Consider the following 21,464-nt stretch of genomic DNA (forward strand, 5'->3'; position numbering starts at 1 on the left):
ATGGGTAGAAAAGAGAAGGGGGAGCGTCTCTTTAAAAAAATAACTTTTTGAAATCGTCAAAAGTCATTGAATTTTTAATGCACTTTGCACTGTGCGATTTTTGGAGCTTTATTGCGCTAAACTGGCGTAAACAACTAATGGATTTTGTTATTGTGGCGAAATAATTTCGCAAGACACGTGCAGCAGCATGTGTGGGAGAGAGATGGTGAAGGGTTGAGAGAGCGTGAGGCGGAGGGAGTTGTATTTGTAGCTGCTTTAAGCTAAACGTCATCGCACTCTCGTCCTCTTCCTCTTCATACCAACAGTTTCCGGCGGGGGGCGTGTGAGTGAATGGAATAGGAGCACAGCAAGGGGGGGCAAGATATAAGCATAAGTGAGAAAATGTGGTTACACGGGGTTAGTTGGAGGAGCCTATGCGGACTAAACATTTTTATTATTCTCTATTAAATATATCTCTTAATTTTTGTTTTATCTTTAGGCAATTGTTTTAAAGTCATGTTGATTTCTCTTTTCAATGCTCTCTTGAAAACTGATGACCATCTGACTTCTGGGTGCTAGTTTCTGGCCCCCGACTCTTGATGTCTGGTCTTGTATAACAGTTATGAGGCCACATGCCAGCACACACGTTTGCAGACATGCCCTCTCACATACATTCCTACAAACATATGGATACATATACCTACAGACATACGTTCGTATGCCTGTATGTGCACATACACTCTCACTTGTAGTTGGAAACGATTTACTCGTTGTTGCTGCAATTACGGACGAGCCTCTTTGGGAAAAATGCTGGAAAACAAAAAAGATCACAAGACATAAACAACAATGCAAAAACGCAGCACCGAATGGAAATTGCACATGAAATCTAGCTGCAATAATATGAAACAACAAAATTCCATTGAATGGAGAGCCAAAAAGAGCGAAACAGAGAGGAAGGGAGAGAGGTTTTGAGAGAGGGAGGGAGGGAGCGGAACTTCAAACTGGGCGGCACGTACACACAGAAAAGAGGGCGGGGCGGGGAGACGAGCCCCACGGCACTGAACAAAAATACATACAAATGCAAAGATATATGTATTTGAGGATGTTGACGCGTCGCTAGAACTTGAGAATTCCAAGAAGCGGTAAAAACGGGTGAGACGATGGTGGTTGCGGAGTTGGGGAGGGGAATGTAGCGGTCAATAGCTACGTAAACTAGCTCTCCCATTTTTCTGGGTAAACCTTGCTCTTTCTCATCTGAAAAGGCACTGTTATACTAACACCGATGCAGAGGAAGAGCGAGATCGCTGAGAGTGGGATGGCGGTTGGAAGGGCTCGGTGTCGAACAGGGGGTTCAAGGAACGAAGCCAATACGCAGGCAGCAAATAAAATCCGATTGGCGACTTTCAAATGCGCTACCATCATTAAATGGATATAAATACATTTGTCTCTATCAAATAAAAGTGTTGCCTACCAACTGTCGACCCGTAATGGTAAATATAGTATAAGTAATCTGTGGTCCTACTTTTGACCTTCATCCTTACATAATTTAATATTCAAAATAAAGACAGTCTACATTTTTAGCTTGAGCTTAATACAAAAGAGATAATTTATTGGGCCTAGGTGGCGTATGAGTAATAAACGTATACTGAATATTTTCTAATAACTTGCTTTCTAGGTAAAGTAAGGAAAACTGTATTTTCTAATATGATAAAAATTGGTGAACAGAAAAACATATGTATGTCACAGAAATTCCATTGCACCCCACAGTTAGTAGGGTGTCAATATCAGCCAAATTGCTGACGACGACAAAAGGCGGCTCTCTCATAAGCGGAAGCAAAAAGAGAGAGCGTCGCCGCCAGGCCCTGTAGTTCCGCGTTTATGGCACGATAAGAATGAGATATTTCTTAAAAATGTTGTAAATTAGTTAGCTAAGAGCGTAATTAATATCAATACAAATTTAACACAATGGTAATAGGCAATCAATTGAATTTTTCAAATAAATGCAAAACCATTAACAACATAAAAAATAATTATTTTTGCTTGAAGAGAAAAGCCTGACAAAAAATAGACAATATTTAAGATGACAAATTAAAATGTTTATCAAATACGTGATCACGATATTGCGTACGCGACTCAGCTGTTTCCGCATAAACGCGCGTTTGACTCATTCTCATTCATAGCCACTCTCTCGCCCCCTCTCTCACGCGCACCCTATCAATATGCCATTTGTGGACCCCTCAGCGTCGCACATATACGCGCCATATCTCCAACCATGCCGCCCCAAAACCGATTTTCAGTTTATGACCTTCAAGGTTCCTTCACGGCGAGCGAGAGAGAGAGAGTGAGAGTGAGAGCGCGGCTCGCAGTCGCGGTCGGCGCCGGCAGCGCAGCAGCAGCGGCAGCGAAAAGTGAGCACCAGTCGGCGAGTGAATTCAATTTTGTAAAAAACGTTCCGAGCGTTTGGACGCGTGCAGCGGACGAAAATAAAACACGGCGAGAGCGAGAATCGTGTGTGTGGACACTCAAAGACTCAAAATTGAAACCAACTCGAAAAGGTTGCACTGCAAATTCCCAAGTAGAAAAGCCAACGCGAGTGTGCAAATCGATTACGAAAATTGTAAACGCTTTTTTTTTGCCGTGTGAGTGCAAGCGCATAAGATCGAAGAAAAACAGCCAGAGCGAAAAAGAACCGAAAAAAGGCAGAGAGAACCAAAAAGGAAAAAAGAAAAAAAAAACAGCAGGAAAACACCAACATAATAATGGATCGGGAGCTGAACGGGGCGATGAAGAGCGTGTCCATAAATAGCGCCCAACTGAATGGTCACAATAACGGTGGCGGGCTAGATGAAACGGACCGCGTGGGCGTGGCACAGGGGGCGGCACTGAGTGCATCAGAGAAAATAACAACAACGACGGCGGCAGCTACAAAATCAGCGACAGCGACCACAAATGGAACCACAGCAACAGCCACAACCACAAATCTTACAACTCACAGCCCGCAGCAAATTGCACTCTTATCCGCTGCAGAGAAAAGTAAGATGGTGCACGAGTTATGTCAGCAGCTGCTTCTAACGGACGAACAGGTGCAGGAGCTGTGCTACCGCATCCTGCACGAGCTGCGCCGCGGCCTGGCCAAGGATACGCATCCCAAGGCGAATGTCAAGTGCTTCGTAACATATGTGCAGGATCTACCCAATGGCAATGAGCGTGGCAAGTTCCTGGCCTTGGATCTTGGTGGCACCAACTTCCGGGTGCTGCTCATCCATCTGCAGGAGAACAACGATTTCCAAATGGAGTCCCGCATCTATGCCATACCGCAGCACATTATGATTGGATCGGGTACGCAGCTATTCGATCACATCGCCGAATGTCTGTCCAACTTTATGGCCGAGCACAATGTGTACAAGGAGCGTTTGCCACTCGGTTTCACCTTCTCGTTCCCGCTGCGCCAATTGGGTCTGACCAAGGGCCTGCTGGAGACCTGGACCAAGGGCTTCAACTGCGCCGGCGTCGTCAACGAGGATGTTGTCCAGCTGCTGAAGGATGCCATCGCACGGCGCGGCGATGTCCAGATCGATGTGTGTGCCATACTCAATGACACCACTGGCACGCTGATGAGCTGCGCCTGGAAGAATCACAACTGCAAGATCGGTCTGATTGTCGGCACCGGTGCAAATGCCTGCTATATGGAGCGGGTGGAGGAGGCGGAGCTCTTCGCCGCCGAGGATCCACGCAAGAAGCACGTCCTGATCAACACGGAATGGGGCGCATTCGGCGACAATGGCGCACTGGACTTTGTGCGCACCGAATTCGATCGAGACATCGATGTGCACAGCATCAATCCGGGCAAGCAGACGTTCGAGAAGATGATATCGGGCATGTATATGGGCGAGCTGGTGCGTCTGGTGCTGGTGAAGATGACCCAGGCGGGTATACTGTTCAATGGACAGGATTCCGAAGTGCTGAACACCCGCGGACTGTTCTTTACCAAGTATGTGAGCGAAATTGAAGCGGACGAGCCAGGCAACTTCACCAATTGCCGCCTGGTGCTGGAGGAGCTCGGTCTGACCAATGCCACCGACGGGGACTGCGCCAATGTACGGTACATCTGCGAGTGCGTCTCGAAACGGGCTGCCCACCTGGTGTCCGCCGGCATTGCCACGCTGATCAACAAAATGGACGAGCCAACGGTGACGGTGGGCGTCGATGGCAGTGTGTACCGCTTCCATCCCAAGTTCCATAACCTGATGGTCGAGAAGATTTCGCAGCTGATCAAGCCGGGCATCACCTTCGATCTGATGCTGTCCGAGGACGGTTCCGGTCGTGGAGCTGCCCTGGTGGCGGCCGTCGCCTGTCGCGAGGACATACTCAATGGCAAGAAGTAGGATGGATAGGGAGCTGGATATGAACCAGGAGGAGGAGCCGCTGGAGCAGCTGGAGCAGTCCTAAGAGATACAGCAACACACCCACACAACCACAGAAACAGCAGAGCAAATGAGAAACACCTAGTAAACGGCCACGGTGGCGTATGCGTAATAATTGCAGTAGAGCCACGCTAACTCACAAAAGCCCTATAGCCAAAAGATATGAAAAAATGAAGCTGCCACGACGAAAAGTAATCGAAAAGCCTACGAAAAACCTCTATATGCATACGTAGGGCATTTGCGAGTTGGCGCGACTTGGCTTTAGTATTTTAATTAGGCAAAAAACCAGGTTTTTAACTACAAACACAAGCGTAACAGAAAACCCCAACTAAGAGACAGAAGATCTGTGGCATTCTATCTCTTTCTCTCCTAGTTAAAGAAAACAAAGAAGAAGAAAAAACTCTATGCTTAATGATTATGGATCATTTTCGATTTTTGTTGAAAATTTGTTATGCTATTATATATATATATATTTTACAAGAAAACATAATATACACACACTAAAAACATAATGTATATGTTTGGGCATATATAGTACAATTTGTGAAGCGAATTTCTTTTCGATTTCGATTGAAACAACACATTTTTTTGGTAATTCCCTGCCCAAAAGACCCCTGAAAACCCCCTAAAAAAACAGAGATACTTAAGAGCAAGTGAGAAAAGAAACTGTTATACTACTGTGCTACAAGCATTCTAGCATATCCTGCAGGACAACGGAAAGAGAAACTGTAAAACCGCACATTGTTAAAGCAAAAACGAAAACGAGAAAAGCAACAAAAAACAAGCCGCTAGAGAAGAGACAGAAACAGAGGGATGGAAAGGAAGAGAGAGAGCGAGCGAGCGAGAGAAAGAGAGAGAGGAATACTAGGTAATCCTACGGTGTCCTTTCTGTAATTGTAAATGTTTATATAGAACCTATTACGAAGCGTTATATGATAATACTGCATACATATATATTTACATATATATAAATATAAATATGATATATTTAGCCACTATATTACTGATTTTTTTTTGTAATGTATTGCTTGTCTTTGTTTAGTGAATTTGTTTGTTGTTAACACTTAAGCAGGTAAACTCTAAACAAAAATAAACTGTTTTTTTTCCTTTTGATATAGAAACGCACTTTGTGAGCTATTATTTATGTAATTGTACATTTGACCTAGTTTAGTGTTTAGTTCTTATCTTAGTTTCTAAATGTCGTCGAAGAAGCCAGCAATACAACCCCACCCCCTAAAAAAAAAACCCAACCCACGGAGCCCTTAATTATATTTAATTATTGTTTACGAACAACAAGCGAAGAGAATGCGAGAAGCTAAAAGGCAAATAAGCAAAATGGAAAGCAAATAAAATTTGTTCTTAATTCATACACAAGTAGTTGTTACTTATTTTTCCCAATTTATTGGTTTTCCAAAGTGATTAGGTTTTTTCCAGATTGATTTCAGTATGATTTGATCTGTTTTCGATATGACCGGTATCATTTGATCATTTTTGCAGCTGCTGGCCGGCATGCTCAGTCAACAAAAACTTAAACAATTCGCAATTGAGGCAAAACGAAGATACATTTTTTTGGTCTAATACTAAGCGGAGGATGAGCCTAACCTAAGAGATATGTTATAATGAATGTGGGAGCAGCGAACCAGTGTTTCTATTTTTCAAGAAAAAAAGAAACCAAAAACTAGAAGAATGTAATATAAACTTAGCCCATGTTAAAAAGAAAATTGAAAACCAACTAAAAACTCTCGTTATCAAAAGGCGATTCAAACATAAATTGCTAAGAACAAACAAACACAAATCGAAGGCTTGAAAGTGCAGATGAGATGCATTTAGTAAATGATATAAACAAATGGAATGTTTGTCAACAGTGAAGCGAAATAAAGACGATTGAACCAAACAACAGAGAAGCAAATCAAAGCGTGATACGTGTTCTTTTGGGCCTAACACATTACGGTGTATATTTATTTAAAACTTTATTCTCGTTTTATTGCTATCGTTGTTGCAGACTAAAATTATACATCATCAGAGGCAATAACTATCAGTCAGCACTTGGCTACCTCAATTTTGTTATTTATATTACTCGAATACCCTACGCAAAAGGCGGGCATTTCGATTTTGACAGCTGTTTTGTTTTATTCTCATTTATTTGCTCAGGTGTGTGTTTTTGTTATGATATATATTTTTGTATAATTTTCATCATACTATGACGCATTATGACATATTTGGGTATTTTGCTAGGAATTACTTGAAATCGACTTAACTTTACTGAGCTAAAAATAGTGCACATTGCGCATCCCCGTTTACATTGTAGGGTATTTCCAGTGCCGCAATAAGTCGTTGCAATTGAGTCTTACGTAGTTTTCGCCGCTTTTGTAGTCCATTTTAAATTGAATCATTTGCAGCCGGGTTTTCGTTTGACGCATTTGAATTACAAGTGCTGCGATCCACAGCAGACTTTCCTTGATTGAGCGATTGATCGTATAAAACCTCACAGAGCTCGAGTTCCGCGAAAGTTGTTTATAGAATTTGAAATGAAAACGATTCTCGTGAAACCGCGAGCGGCGAAACGAGATGGCGATACACTGCAATCGCAGCCAAGTGGCGATCACGTTTTACTGCGGCACAAACCCAATTTAAATATCTTGAATGCAAATTTCTACTTTTAAAATGCTGACAGCGCTTTCGACTCGTCGACCGCATCGGGAAACCCAATTTGGAGATACCCTTTGGGTATTAACCCGATCGAAAGTGAGATGATTACCCAACAAATATAATATATTCAACAATATCCATATGCAACAAATTGTTGAATCATTGAATCATATGTAATAAGTGGATTAGTAACGAAATATTGCATACTTTTATGCACCTTGTTAGCTTATCTGTCAATCTTGATGATTGAAAAGATTTTACTGCAGTATTCAAAACGAAATTTGATTGATGATTTTGCTTCTCAAATTGATTGACTGTTTTTATGGCTACACCTTTTTAAGGGACAGCTGTTAAGTATAAAATCGTTTATCTTAGTCAAAGTGAAAATCATTGTTCACCCGTTATATGGTATTTATAGTTTTTCAGTTATGAGTGCCCTTCAAATCGCATTGCAATCACCCTAACCCTGTCCAACGGTATTGCAACCCCACTTGGCCCCACTTAACACCTGATGCCCTTGATTGTGGCACTTCCACCCCCTGAATGCCACCCGGCTAGTCTTATCTGCCTTAGCTGCCACTTGCAGCTTATCAGCAGCTCACGCACTCTCGATGCAATCGCAGTGCATCGGTCAGTGATAAGGTTGTGACTTTTCTGGAAACGGCGATTGACGACACTCCCACCTAAGCAGTATTTGTTAGTTTTAGTTTCACTTTATTGCGATTTCAGCTAAAGAAACTTCAGAAACTTCTCGCGAACAACGCTGCGTATGCGCAATTTGATATCACAAAGGCAATCAATCGATTGGTTGTTAGTACTTAATGGCTTTTAATTTCAATCCTACTCTGTTTCATGGAAAGTCAATGCGCAAAGTATTCATTCTCAAAAAAACAATGTTACGTTTTTGAACAACGTTGCGTATGCGCAATTTTTTATTTTGAATGTCTGTTGCTTTCCATCCATTCAATTTTTTTTATATTAATCAAGTATTTGAATACCTACGAAAATGTACCTTCTACTTTTCAGATCTTTCACATTAGGTGGGCGTTGACCACGCCCCAGCGCAAAGTAGCCGCCCCCTCCTACGTCAGTTGAAAAAGATTTATCATTGGACGATTGGCGAGACAAGAAAATTCTTTTAAACATTTCGTTTTTAAGAACTCTGACAGCTTTTTGTTGTTGTCGCACATTTTCACGTTAATTTCGCAGCAATTTTAGAAAATATGCTTAGTATTTTCGGAACGCCAGGCACTATGTATATGTATCGAGCATATTTTGTTGATAAAATACATAGTTTCCGAGCATCGAAAACCAAATACGCAATAATCAAAAGAAATAGAGAAATGTTGCTGAATTTGGCGTCTGGCAAATTTGCTCACTTGATCTGTAACCATCGCTGGCTCTTTCCCACTTTCGCTGCACCGCTCGCACCTTTGAGTGCTGGTTTTGTTGTTATGCAAATGCTAAAAAGCATTTCAAACGACAGCAAAATGCAATTTTCGAAAGTGTGAAATGGAAATGCAAAAGCGAATGGCGAAAAAAAGGCAACAATCATGTGAGTGCCAAGCAACAACAATTGCGTCTCGCCTCTGTAAACATGTTCAATATTTCTACTCGCAATGTTCTACGTATGTTTTTTTTTTCTTTTCTGACATTGTCGTATTATTTTTCCACAATTTACAGGAAAATACAGTGCTTTTGTAAAGTCTTGTGGCTTGATCTAAAATTTATTTAATTATATATATAAATATATATATACTTAGTAAAATAATTATTTTTGCGACAGAAACGGAGCAGTGTGACCTTGACGCTTGATTTAAATAACGACAATATATACGTAGCATGGTCACACTTCTACGCGAATTATAAGGAAAGCCTAATGATTATACAAATGTTCAACTTTTTCAAATATTTATCCCAAATATTTCAAATATTTATCCCATACTTGCCTTCGTTCGTGATTTGTGAATGAAGCTTTCACTTGCGGATATCGAATGCAAACTTAAACCATTTTAGACACATGCAATTCACCTATAATCATAGGAGCAACATCAAATGACAGGAAAGAGCACAATCGATGAGAAAGTTTGGAGGGTGAAAAGGGGTGGTCAGTTTTCCCGGAAAACTAATTTCCCACTGGCCAATTTAAAGCTGAAGTATTGTTGTAAGACTTATAGAGCTGTGGAAATCGGTGCCAATAACTTAAAATGCAACAAAAAAAAAAAAAGTAGAAAAACGAGGACAATAATCGGTTTTATTTCTGGTTTGACATTCTTTGACATTCTCTTACATTTCCTATAAATGCCATATCTCTGATATCAAATCTTTGATTCCGCACTCGGTAGCTTTGACTTGACAATTGCAATATTTAACAATTGCGCAGATATAAAATCATATCGCTTGATATGAGGTAATTGAAAAGTCAAGATAGAGAAGAGTTTATACCAACAGCTTTAACTTATAAGATTTGACAAAATTTAATATATAGTTCCATCTTTGATCAACTTTGGTTCCTTCCGAGAGTGTAGTAGAAAATTTAATTTAATCCCGTTAACTAATAATAACTAACTAACTAACACAAGTAAACTAATACAAGTAAATTCACCATTGGGTTCGAAAGACCAAAGACCACAATCAACAATAATCCGCGGATGGTTGCCGTCATTTCCTTTGGCGATCTTGTTTTATTGCTGTTGTTTTCAGCGGATAATTGGGGTTATTAGTTTATAACTCTTTTGTTTTCCGCGCCATGATATAATTTGGTTTGCCTAATTGCTCTGACTCTTTTTGTTTTCAGCTGGTGAATACTTTCGAGTGCCAGTGTCTGCGATCATCGGTGTTCGTGTGCCTTGCTGGGAACTTTAGACAATTAATCTGCTGATGATTTGCTTTAAATAAATTTCAATTTAACTGAAAATACAACTGATTATCACTAAACAAAAAGGCCAGAAAAAATGAGTAATTAAAAAACAACAAGGAAAGCACAATAAAAAGGCAGCGACAACAAGATGAAATTAATTGAGTTGATATAATACGTGTAATTAAGATGAAGATTATATGGGAAAGCAGATCATCCATCACAGGATTGTCACACAGTCACTTTTGAATTACTCGAAAGCCGTAAAATAGCTGAGAGACAATAATAATAATAATATAATATATAATATAATAATAATAATAATGGACCAATGATAATTAAAGCCAGATTTTTTTTTCAAGAATCTTGCACAACAGAGCCCAAGTAATGTGCATTAATTTCAGACCCCACCAACCGCAAACAAAAACAGGCAATTTTCATAAACTATAATAAAAGTCATTCGAGCTAATCTACAAAAAACACTTGGTCTACCTAGGAGGTTTTAGAAATTGTCTCACCAATATTATTACGCTTTTCTCAGGTTACGTAAACACTTCTAACCGATCCAAAACTTGCCATATGCCAAACAATAAATATTAATTGGGAAATCTATCGTTGAGCCTTGAAATCGATAGTGCAAAAAAGTGGTTTTTTGTTTAGAAAAACCCAAATTGCTGATCTTGGGAGCTGTCTTGGGATTCTTAATGAGAACAGCTGACCGCATCCGGATTTCAAGGGCCCCCGAAGCGGCGCTCAAGTCTATGGAAAAAGAATCGTTGTAGTGGCCAAGGCCAAAACCGGTACAGTTGCCTCCGGCGAGACCCTACGATGGTCAGGGCCACTCAATTGATGATGTAAGTGAATGATTGAATGAAAGTGCGACGACTCGACTGGACTCGACTCGGTCCGTCTGTAATCGCGAAACGAGCCCAAATGCAAACCAATTGAGCGCCTCTCTCGGCGGAACAAACCGCCAGAAACCGAATCTGGCGGGCAGTACGGGTATACTATAGATGTGGGTACTACGGGTACTTCGGTACTACGTGTATTCTCGTCTCAATTAATGGACGACTGTCTGTTGAGGAACTTGCTGGGCATACAAATTTATTTGATCCAGACACTTGAGTCAATTGGCAGACGGAGAAGCACGAGACTTTGGTTAGCAGTTCTTTCGAATTTGTTTGGTCAGCAAAATGATCTATTAATGAAAGGAATTGATGATGTGGCAAATGGAGAGCCATCGCTGAAAGAACGCAGATGATTGAAGCGAAAATTAAGGGGGGAATTGCCATTTATATAATCGCTAGTTAAGTTAGACAATGATGCTTAAGAATCTTATTACGAAACAGGATTGAGATGGATCTTTTGAGGTCCTTACATCCGGTTAAAATACTCAACTATTACGTGAACTGCGATTCAGCTTGCAAATATAATATATCAATAATAATATTATACAAGCGACTTGTTACATTATAATGATTGTTTAACTTATTCAAACGATTATGAAAAGCTTGCTCCGGTAACCCGTGGTCAAAACCCATGGAACATTACGCTTAAATGAAAAATGAAGTATTGATTATTAACATTAAGTGTTGTTTATAGAAGAACGGAAATTCGAAGCCAATAAATCGCCATTCTGTGGGATCGATCGTGTGCGAAATGTGGGTGGATGGACGTGTGGGGTATAAATTAAACACCTTTCTGGGGCGCTATAAACAATAACAACGAGAATCCGAGAGCTGCTGGCAAAAAACAAATCGGAGCAAAACAAAAAACACACAAATAACACACCACTAGCGGCAAACGTAAACAACAACTGTCCAATTTGGGTGCAAATGGAACACACACAGCTCGGCTGATAACCGCAGAGAATGCCAGTGAGACAACATGGAATAGATCACGTTTCTGCATTTCTCATGCGGCCCAAGCACCCTACACCCCGAATCCGAGCCGTTCCAACGTTCGAACCCCCTCCCGAAATCCGAACCCTGGAAATTTGCTGCGGTTTCGAAACTTACGTTACGGATCGTATATCTATACTTCTTGGAAAGCGCAGTGATAAGGGGTGGGAATATAGTCACTTATATTCACGGTATAAGGTATTTTGATAAGGCTAATACCATTTATTCCAAACAAAGTGTCGTTTATTATTAAATATTAGAAGTGGCGATGAAGTAGTGTAAATATAAATATAATACTCTATTAAAGCGCCACCTATGGGAGGCATGTGCAAGCTGTTGGCACTTTGTAGCCACAGGTGGTATCCCCTACTTATTACCTTTTTTACCTTTTGATCTCACAATCATAAAGCTAAAACTGCTGACAAGTTATGATATGAAAGCTTGCGATTTCGCTGAGTTAGCTATACAATGATATTATTTATTGCTATGACTTCGATTGCAGGTGACTAAGCAGGCGAGTGTGACCCATGCTGGCACTTTGAACCGAAGTAGAGGGCGCACTTCTACACCCCTAGATTGGTTCATTCATTCATTCGCCAACAAAACACTGTGCACTGGGCCCACTCATTTAGCAACTATTCAGCCAGGGCCGTATATACTATGATAATTACCTGAAAAATGTACGGGCATGTTAGCAAAACGTAAACAAACAAAACGAATGCAATTCGATCTCGAACTGGATCTTGTTGTCTTCCGCTATTCAATTGCCGTAAAACGCAATTCAAATGCGATTGCATAAGAATCAAATGGAAATCGAGAGATATATTGGAATTAGATTGACTGGGGATTGGAATATTCTGGCGTTGCGAGTTTAATTGGCTAAACCTTAAGAATAATGAAGGTTGTATATGGTTTATAGAAAAGTTATTCAAGTTATTATACCCGATAAGAGCAGGTCAAGTGGCAAAGCAATCTGTAGATTTAGTCAAATATTATATACATATATGGAATACCCAAGCTATTTTTTCTGCGTTATTTGTTTACGATTATAAACAGTAAACATATTTATGATCGCTGATATGGAATAAAACCGACCCAAACTCGACAATGGAATTTGCGCGAATTTTCGTTCTATCCGGCATTGAATGGAAGTGGGAATTTAGGGTGGCTGAACCACTGGGTGGTCCCATGTCAAGCACATTGGCAGTGTAATTAGAATTGTTGCCGAACCTCAAGTTGATAAGCCCACACACATCAAATAAACACCCAAAATGGGCAGTGGATCCAAGCGGAGGAGCGAATACTCTTGATCGATATCGTTCAGAAGGTTAATGCAAGGTCAAGATTTCGGCGTTTTTTCCGATTTTTGTCATCAAATAATCTGTTTTTTTTGGCACAACTTTAAAAATAATAGCCTGAATATGGAATGTTATACCTCGTTAAATTCGTAATTAAATTTCCAATCAAACTGTGTTCAAAAATGCAAATTTTATTTTTTCGCCATTTTTTGCAAATTTTGATGATGACCCCTTACAAAAAATGCGAAAATTGACCCAAAAATTGATTTTCCTAAATTCTTCAAAAAGTGATAGGGATCGTTAGCACTGGCAATTAGCTGTTCAAAACGGTGATTCCTTCGGTTATACGACTATTTTTGGCCATGTAATGATATTAAGCCCGTTTTTTTGCCAAAACATTGTAATTGGCATGCAATACCCCCATATTATAAAATCAGAATACCTACCAAGCTCATAAGTGATACTTGGATACTAAGTTTCGATATCAAACTCTGTCGTAACTTTAGGTGCTACGTAATAAGTATTTCCAACAGGTGAACAAAGCTGACATACTTCATATTTATCTACCCTTCGCGAAACATTGTCGTGCTGAAAGATCTGGTTGTTCGATAAAGTCAATTCACCTCAATCGACGTGATTCCCGATCGAGTCCGATAGACGAAAGTAAAAGTGCAAAAGCCAGTTCGGCGATAATACGCCTCCACAGCCCCAAAGCTGATAAGCATTTTACGTGCGCGTACACCGACATGGGGATATATGGCAACTAAGTGTAGTAAAGAGCCCCTATTGTCAAGCAGTAATTAATTCATGTTTGCCATTTTATTTTCTGTAGTACTATCTCATCCGTTCTAATATCTATCTAAATCTGTTTTTTTTTTTTTTTTAGCTCAGCACTGAGTGGATTTACTATTTCGGGCCCGGTATTGATAAAGCCACTGGTTCAAGGAGGGGGGTCTTATGTACGATTGGCTCCGAAATTATTGGCATTCTGTTTGTCAAGTACCTTCATCGCATATTCCTCGACGGGGCACTTATCAATTTGCAATAAACAAATACAAATGGGGAAAAGTGTAAGAAATAGAAACCGAGGTGTAGAATATCGGCGCCATTGCATTAATCAATCGTTTGCCAAGAACTTTCCCTATCGAACGGAATGCGATTGTTTTTTGCCCCCCCTCCCGTCCGATAAGATCTACGTTCCAGACTCCGGATGTGGCAATATTTTACGGCCCAGCAGTGCAATAAGAAATGCGTTTGGCGTTCGATAGTGGCGAGATAATGGCAGTGACCTTCGGATCTCGATCTCAAGTACCTCACCTCAGCGGGGGTGCAATGGGCTATTCTGGGTATCACATTCCTAAGGCTCAACCAAAGTTATCCGTTATAGCCTTTTTTATTGATCACCCATGTAATAATTAAAGTACCACGATGCATGACATAAGCAATTAAGTGCATCGTATCGGGTATCCATTCGCCATTCGGGTAAGTAAGTCATCCAACGGTAAGCTTGAATGTATAAGTAAGGTATGTATAAGGTAAGCTTGAATGGCTAAGTATTTGTTTGGCTACAACAACGGTACAAAACTATTGCTAACGGCATTTTGTTTGCCAGAGATAACGGTAGACGTCAGATGTTTTTGCGTGCGTGGAAAAGTTTGGCCGCGTCGTCGTCGATGGCAATCAATATCAATAATGGCACCTAACAAAGGGTCAGGCGACAGATAGAGATACGCAGTTTTACTGCGCTGGTTATTCTAGCGGCCCGTTGATGGCTAATCAATGGAAGTTGCTCAAATATGCAATCAGCGGACATAACCTCAAAGGGCAAGCTCAAACACGCCCACGCGCCTAAGTAGACAGAGAGGGGGAGTTGGGGAGATAGAGAGAGGAGGAGATTAGGAAGAGAGTGTTGGAGAAATGGAAATGTGCGAGATGGGAGGACAAAAAGTGTGTCAGTGGGCACACTCACACACACAAGCACACGCGCGGAATCCTCTCACAACAACAAATGACGTGGGAGTGGCAACGGAATAAGTTGATAGAATGAAAAACCGGGAACGATTGTGTAATTTAGCAAATAGTATAGGGTCCAGTCCACTACGTAAAACCCATGAGCATATGTATACATACTTATATGCATATGTCCGAGTATGGTAATCAAGGCGAACTTATCAAAGTCAGCCGAACGAAATTGCTACAAGGCACACGCCGTAATTGTTGTTGCTCGCTGGTCTTCTAGACCTCAGTGTGCGTTTGAGTTTTGCCCTTGAGTTTGTCCTTTTTGAGCAGAAGCGGCGGCGTCGACAGAGGCTTTTGTTATACACGTCGGCGCATGTAAACTGGTTTTGGTATAACAGTTTTAGCCAAACCGATTGAGATTGAGAGAGCGCGTGAGAGAGTGGTCCCACACCGACACACCAACACACATGCGCAGGCCGGCGACGAGCCTCCTACGCGAGTGTGTGTGTGTAAGTGCCGCACGTGTTGCCAAACACGATAAAAAAAAAACAAAGAAAGAACGCAATAGTCGGGTGCCACGACCTTGAGATACCCGCCACACAAGTTATGCTGCCAGCTTAAGGCTTACTTCTTATGGAGCCATATTAAATGGTATATATTCAACCAAACTTTTTCATCTTAATTGGAAAATATAGTGTTAAATAGCCAGAGTAAATATAGCGTGAAATGATGTCCTGAAAATATATTGTAGCACACTTTGCAGCACATAAAATACACTTAGAGAAAAGATAACGTCGCCTAAATGCATTTTTATTAACTATGTGGCAACTTTGGATACAATTCCATTTGAACTGTCGAGTATACCTGTACTACACCACGGCTAATGGGTATGAAACCACCATGACCCCACCACCACGTGAACCGTTTGGGGCACCGGTTCCAGTTCCCCGTCGAGATGATGATGCAAGTGCTTCTAATTATAGCCATCCAATTTCATACGCCTGCGCGATGTCCTGGCGAAAGGTTAACTTAAGGTGAAATGGCCACAGGTTGCTGCCCACGCACACACAGCCAGCCCACGTGTTTGCATATATGTACATACTTACATAAGATGGTCTTGTACATGCAATGGTGCTAGAAATGAATGAAACGAAAAAGGGTCACTACACAGGTGTATGGGGTTGCAGAACCTCATATACTACGCATTTTTTAATCAGTTACAAAGCTGTTCGATTATTTTGATGGATATACACGAACATTTCGTATGTAATGCTTATTTCTTCAATAAGTTAACTTTTTAAATTTAACGGTTAGTCCATAAAAACTAAGTGGCAACGTCGTGTGCTCTTGCAAAGGTGGCATCACTTGTTGGTATTTTTTTGCAGTAGGATTGACATTCTCAGCCACACGGCGACTGACCGGCCATAATATATCGATAGCAAAGCTCGATAGCTCGCCAAATTATCGATTGCGTCGACGGAAGGACAACAACAATATGTCTGATGTTCAAAATCAACGCAAATATTTTGCATCCCCCAGTTAATATAATTGAGACTGCACAATGACAACCGACGAGAGCATAATGGAGGAGATGCTGGGTGAGTGCTGCTGCCAATTCGCCTGACGGAACTAGCATAACTAAGCGCATTTTTGCGGCATTTCGCCCGCAACGCAGAGAGAGCAACAAATCCGGCACAGAAAATCGACGAACTGGGCGTGCAAATGTTCTGCATTGTGGTCAAGAGCAACGCCCAATTGGTGCACAAGGCGCAGGAGATGATTGTGGCCAAGGTGCGATCCACAAACGTGACGGAGGCGACGCGGGCGATTTCGGTAAACCATTATATTTGCACTTTTCACCCCATTTCCTCGCATCGAACCCCCACTTCCCCAATACCACCCACACCAACTAACGGTAAAGGGGTATGTGTTACACATGTATGTACACACACACACAGGCAGCTGCACATTGGGCGAAAAGCGCACACATACGCACGCTCTTTTGTGGCTGCGTTTGAATTAGCAACAACAATTTCGTTATCAATTGGTAACAATTGCGATGGAAATTGCGCTTGTCTGGCCAACTGGGCGCAAAAGCAGCTAAAACAACATGCAACAGTTAGCGGTATTTGCATTTTTGGAAGCGGTCAACTTTCAAAACATAAATTAACTCGCTTTGTTACTAATTTGCTTATTTTAGTTTTTCGCTTGCACTTGTCAGTTTTCCTAATCTTTATCTTTGGTTTGTCACCAGATTTGTTGCTTTATTTTTGTCGAGGAGAAATATATTATAAATCTTAATTTTAAATGTTTTGAACAAACATTAATATTTATTGATTACTTAAATGAGTAGCAAGTGACATCCATTAGTAATCCAAACACTAGTATTAGTAAAATCCCATTAAAACATGACTAATCTAAATTAAAGTAAATGTTGACTTAACCCATTAACCGCTTGCAGCTGCTGGAGGAGTGCATGACGCAGTGCGGCGACGACTTCCAGGACGAGGCGTCCAAATTCCGCTTTCTCAACGAACTGATACGCCTGGTGTCGAAGAAGTACAAGGGCGCCGAGACGCCACATGAAGTGAAACAGCGGATCATGGAGTGCCTACTGCTGTGGACCACCGAGTTCCCGCAGCGCCAGAAGATACGCGATGCCTACGACATGTTGCGCAAGGAGGGGGACATCGAACACGGCACCACGGAGGCCGCGGTGGCCAATAGGGAGAGCGTACTGGGCACCATTGACGAGGCCATGTTCGCTAAGCTGATCAAGAGCAATAATCCCGAGAACTTCAAGCGGGCCAATCTACTGCTGCAGTATCGGATGGCGCAGGAGGCGCGTCGCAGCGATCTGCTGGCCCAGCATCGTCTGGTCCTTTGCGAGGTGCAGGAGACGATGCAGTTGCTCAACCAGATGCTGGACACCTACGATCCCTCCAACCAGGACGTCAGCGAAACGCTGCACGAGCTGTACAAGAGCTGCAAGAAGCACAAGCCCATCTTTCAGCATCTTCCGCAGCTGCTGGATGACTCCGATGCGCAGCTCGTAGGTGGGTGTGGTCCCTTTTGAATGGTTCACCATTTAGCTCTTTATATAACACGTCTACCTCCCTACGCAGCTGACACTCTGGATGCCAATGGCGCTCTACTGGCCACCATGCAGCGCTACAAGCTTCTGGTGCCATCGTCCACAAGGAACACAGCTTCTGCCTTGACCCAGAGTGCCGCAACAGTAGCTGGTTCAGCGAAGTCCACGGCCAACTCGACCACAGCCACCACTAGCTCCAATAACGCCCAGTTGCTAAACGAACTGCTTGGCGATTTGCTCATCGACGGAAGCAACGAAGCTACCACTACAGCCACCACAAGCCTACCAAATACCGCCAGCAGTAGTTCCAATGCCGCAGCCATCGGGGCGAATCCGCTGGCCGATTTAAGTGACATCTTCAGCAGCGCTCTGGCCGAAAGCGAAGCGAAGCAGCAGAGCCAGCCATTCCAGAATGCCACCACGCTGCTGGAGCCGCAGGTCATTAGTCAGCGCACCACAACCGAGACTTTGGCCAATGGCAACGGAGGCAGCGCCAGCAATGTGCCGGAAACAATCAGAAAGATGCCGCAAATCGATATGCTCAGCGAGAAGCTGTTCCAGCAGATCCTGCCCACCCAGGATCGGATGCCCAACTTCAAACGGGAACCAGAGAAGATCACGCTAAACGACTTGGCACGCAAACGAATGCACATGAACGAGCCAGAGGAGCCAAAGACAGCTAATGATCCAGCTTCTGATAGTGCTCCTGCTACTGCCACTGCTACAGCTACTGCTGATTCCATAGACGATGTTCCTTTACTGAGCGATGATGCGGAAAAGAAGGATGAAGCCGTCGTAGCTCCAGTGACAGTTGTACCGCCGGCCAAGCCGCTAAGCGAAATCAATGTGGAACTGGACAACATACAGGCCACCGGGGAGCAGCGCATCGTTCTCGACGACGACGACATGCAGCTCAGTATGAACTTCACCAGCGATCGGCCAGGCCATCGTGTGTCGGTGATTGTGATATCGGCTCAGAACAAGAGTCGCCAGCCAGTGCGCGACTTTCAGTTCGAGGCCAGCGTAAAGAAGGTGAGCGAGTCAGAGCTGGATAAGATTACTGGTCATCGAGGGGACCGGACTAACAAGCTATCATTCTATTCCGCAGCCCTGCAAGGTGCGCCTGCTGCCGCCGACGGACAGCCAGATGCCGCCTCACAAGCCCTTCCGCCCGGCCACGCCCATCAACCAGGTGATGCTCCTGCTGAATCCGACGGGCAAGGCCGTGGACGTAACATGCATTGTGGGCTACAAGCTGGGCGACGATCCGGATCCCATCAAGGAATCGATTGTGGTCAAAGGCATTGACTATGTGGACTAAAATACCCCGGCATCCAAGCATCACCCGCTCCCGTCCACTGAAAGCGCAGGATGAAAATGAAAAGAACGAAAGACAGTCAATTTTCCGCATCTATGTTTTATCTTAAAGATACACTTGGTTTTTCAATTTCTGTATTGTATGTATATGTACGCTGGTAAGATTTTTATTCAAATTGCATTTTGCGTACAAACGATTTAGTCGTAATATAATTATGTATCAAAGGTTTATAAATTATGAAAAAGTCGCTACAAAAGCCAAGCGCTCATTTTCAGAGGTATTCTCATTAATCTGTTCAATTGTTGTGGATGTTGTTTTAGTTGATGCTTCTGTTGAGTTCAGTTGTCGTGTTGCTACTTTCCCCACAGCTTTAAAAAAATGCCAAATTATTTGTTCCTGGCGGATTGTCTCGCTGGGTTGGCGGTGTGCGGATGATTGTACATTTGAGATAATTGTCGATATAACTGGCTTAAGATAGATCGTAATAGGTTCGGAAGTGATTTAATGAGCACTACTGGCAGTTTTTCAAACATTTTGTATATAAATTTTGAGACTATGAATTAGCATTTTATATATGTGCACCCAATTGGAAACATAAGCTGAACTAAAACCGCGTTGCTTCACAAACATTAATAGGCCAATCTTTGGGGAAAGCCAAATGAAAATCCGCCACCAGGACCCACTTACAAAGTACCTATACTCTAGACGCTAGCTTCTACTACTACTATAACTAATGCTATTTGCCCACGATCTCGTCCTTGAAGGACAGGGCAGTGATGGCCTTGGTGTGACCGGTATAGTCCCTGATGGTACTCTTCGTTTGCAGCTTCCACAGTCGTGCAATGCCGTCGGACGAGGCGGTGAACAGCCATTTGGAATCGGCGCTAAAGGCGGCATCCCACACCCAATAGTTCTCGATGCGCAGCTCGCGCCATTTGCTAAAGTCATCCGTCTTCCAAATGCAGACAGTGCCATCGCCGGAGGTCGTCAGCAGTAGCCTGGAATCGGGACTGAATTTGCAGCGCAGTATGTAGCGCGAGTGCGCCTGAATTTTCTTCGTCGGGTGCAGCGTGCTCATCTTCTGATCCTGACTGGTCAGCGACCATATGTAGCAGTTGCCCTTGTTATTGGCCGCCGCCAAGTATCTGCCATCCGGCGAGATGGCCACATCCTGAATGGATGCGTCCACCTCGGGCACGATGCGTTCGTGCCGCTCCGACTTGACGTCCCACAGAAAGACGCTGCCATTCTGTGAGCCCATGGCGATTTCCACCTGGTTGGGATGCAAACAGGCGGCATTCACCGGCGCCTCACAATCGAAGACCCGGGAACAGTGTGGCGGTGCGGCGATCATGTCCCAGATACGCACGTGATGATCCTCGCCGGCGGTGAACATCCAATTACCGTCCTCCTGGAAGCCCAGTCGCGTCACATTCTTTTGCACGCCATCGAAATTGATCACCGGTGCGGTGCAGTTGGACTCGAGGTCGTACAGCCGGATGCACTGGTATCCGCACGCCGCCAGTCGCGTCTTATCCGGTGTCCTGTCTAGCGCATTCACTTGCTGCAAGTTAAATGATGTTCGTTAACCGGAAAATGCACGAATCGGTTTAATCCTACCGAGGTCTCCACGAATCTCATCGTCTTTATGCAGTTGCCCGTGTGCGCCTGCCACACCTTTATGGTGTGGTCATAACCACCGGTGGCCAGGATCAGCTGCTGTTGGTCCCCCATCCTGTGACTGCACGGATTAATTGACAATTTCCGCGTTTTTCTCGCCAAATGTTTTCATTTGACCACGCCTATCGGTCCGTTGGTCCTCGATGCCTGCCTATCGCACTTATCGATAAGCGTGGCGGTGCTGGTAAGCGCGAAAATATATTCTTATTAGAATAAAATCTAAAACGTCGCAACAAAGTGATTTTCAAAAAAACACTATTAGTTGATATCAGGTATCGGTATTATTTTAAGTTTTATTACAAAAA

General features: G+C 42.9%; 3 protein-coding genes across 4 annotated transcripts; 2 read left to right on the forward strand and 1 right to left on the reverse strand.

The window, feature by feature from the left end:
• The first annotated feature begins 2,412 nt into the window (after window positions 1-2,412).
• LOC6617468 (hexokinase type 2) lies at window positions 2,413-5,872 on the forward strand. Its single transcript, XM_032724974.1, has one exon. The coding sequence runs from the start codon at window positions 2,739-2,741 to the stop codon at window positions 4,362-4,364; it is 1,626 nt and encodes a 541-aa protein (XP_032580865.1). The 5' UTR covers window positions 2,413-2,738; the 3' UTR covers window positions 4,365-5,872.
• A 10,649-nt stretch (window positions 5,873-16,521) lies between these two features.
• LOC6617470 (ADP-ribosylation factor-binding protein GGA3) lies at window positions 16,522-19,747 on the forward strand. Of its 2 annotated transcripts, XM_032726418.1 has the most exons (5): window positions 16,522-16,665; window positions 16,743-16,900; window positions 17,529-18,123; window positions 18,193-19,193; window positions 19,270-19,747. In XM_032726418.1, the coding sequence occupies exons 1-5, from the start codon at window positions 16,629-16,631 to the stop codon at window positions 19,480-19,482; spliced, it is 2,004 nt and encodes a 667-aa protein (XP_032582309.1). In that variant the 5' UTR covers window positions 16,522-16,628; the 3' UTR covers window positions 19,483-19,747. The 2 variants fall into 2 exon arrangements, with proteins under 2 accessions (XP_032582309.1, XP_032582310.1); XM_032726419.1 differs by lacking the exons at window positions 16,522-16,665; window positions 16,743-16,900 and adding an exon at window positions 17,163-17,192.
• On the reverse strand, window positions 19,609-21,321 carry LOC6617471 (protein LST8 homolog). The gene is made up of 2 exons (XM_002041752.2): window positions 21,100-21,321; window positions 19,609-21,043 (listed from the first exon to the last, which is right to left on the reverse strand). Exons 1-2 carry the CDS (start codon window positions 21,211-21,213, stop codon window positions 20,216-20,218), a joined length of 942 nt encoding a protein of 313 aa, XP_002041788.1. The 5' UTR covers window positions 21,214-21,321; the 3' UTR covers window positions 19,609-20,215.
• Window positions 21,322-21,464: the final 143 nt, after the last annotated feature.

Source organism: Drosophila sechellia, chromosome X, assembly GCF_004382195.2.
Source record: "Drosophila sechellia strain sech25 chromosome X, ASM438219v1, whole genome shotgun sequence".
Classification (NCBI taxonomy): Eukaryota; Metazoa; Arthropoda; class Insecta; order Diptera; family Drosophilidae; genus Drosophila; species Drosophila sechellia.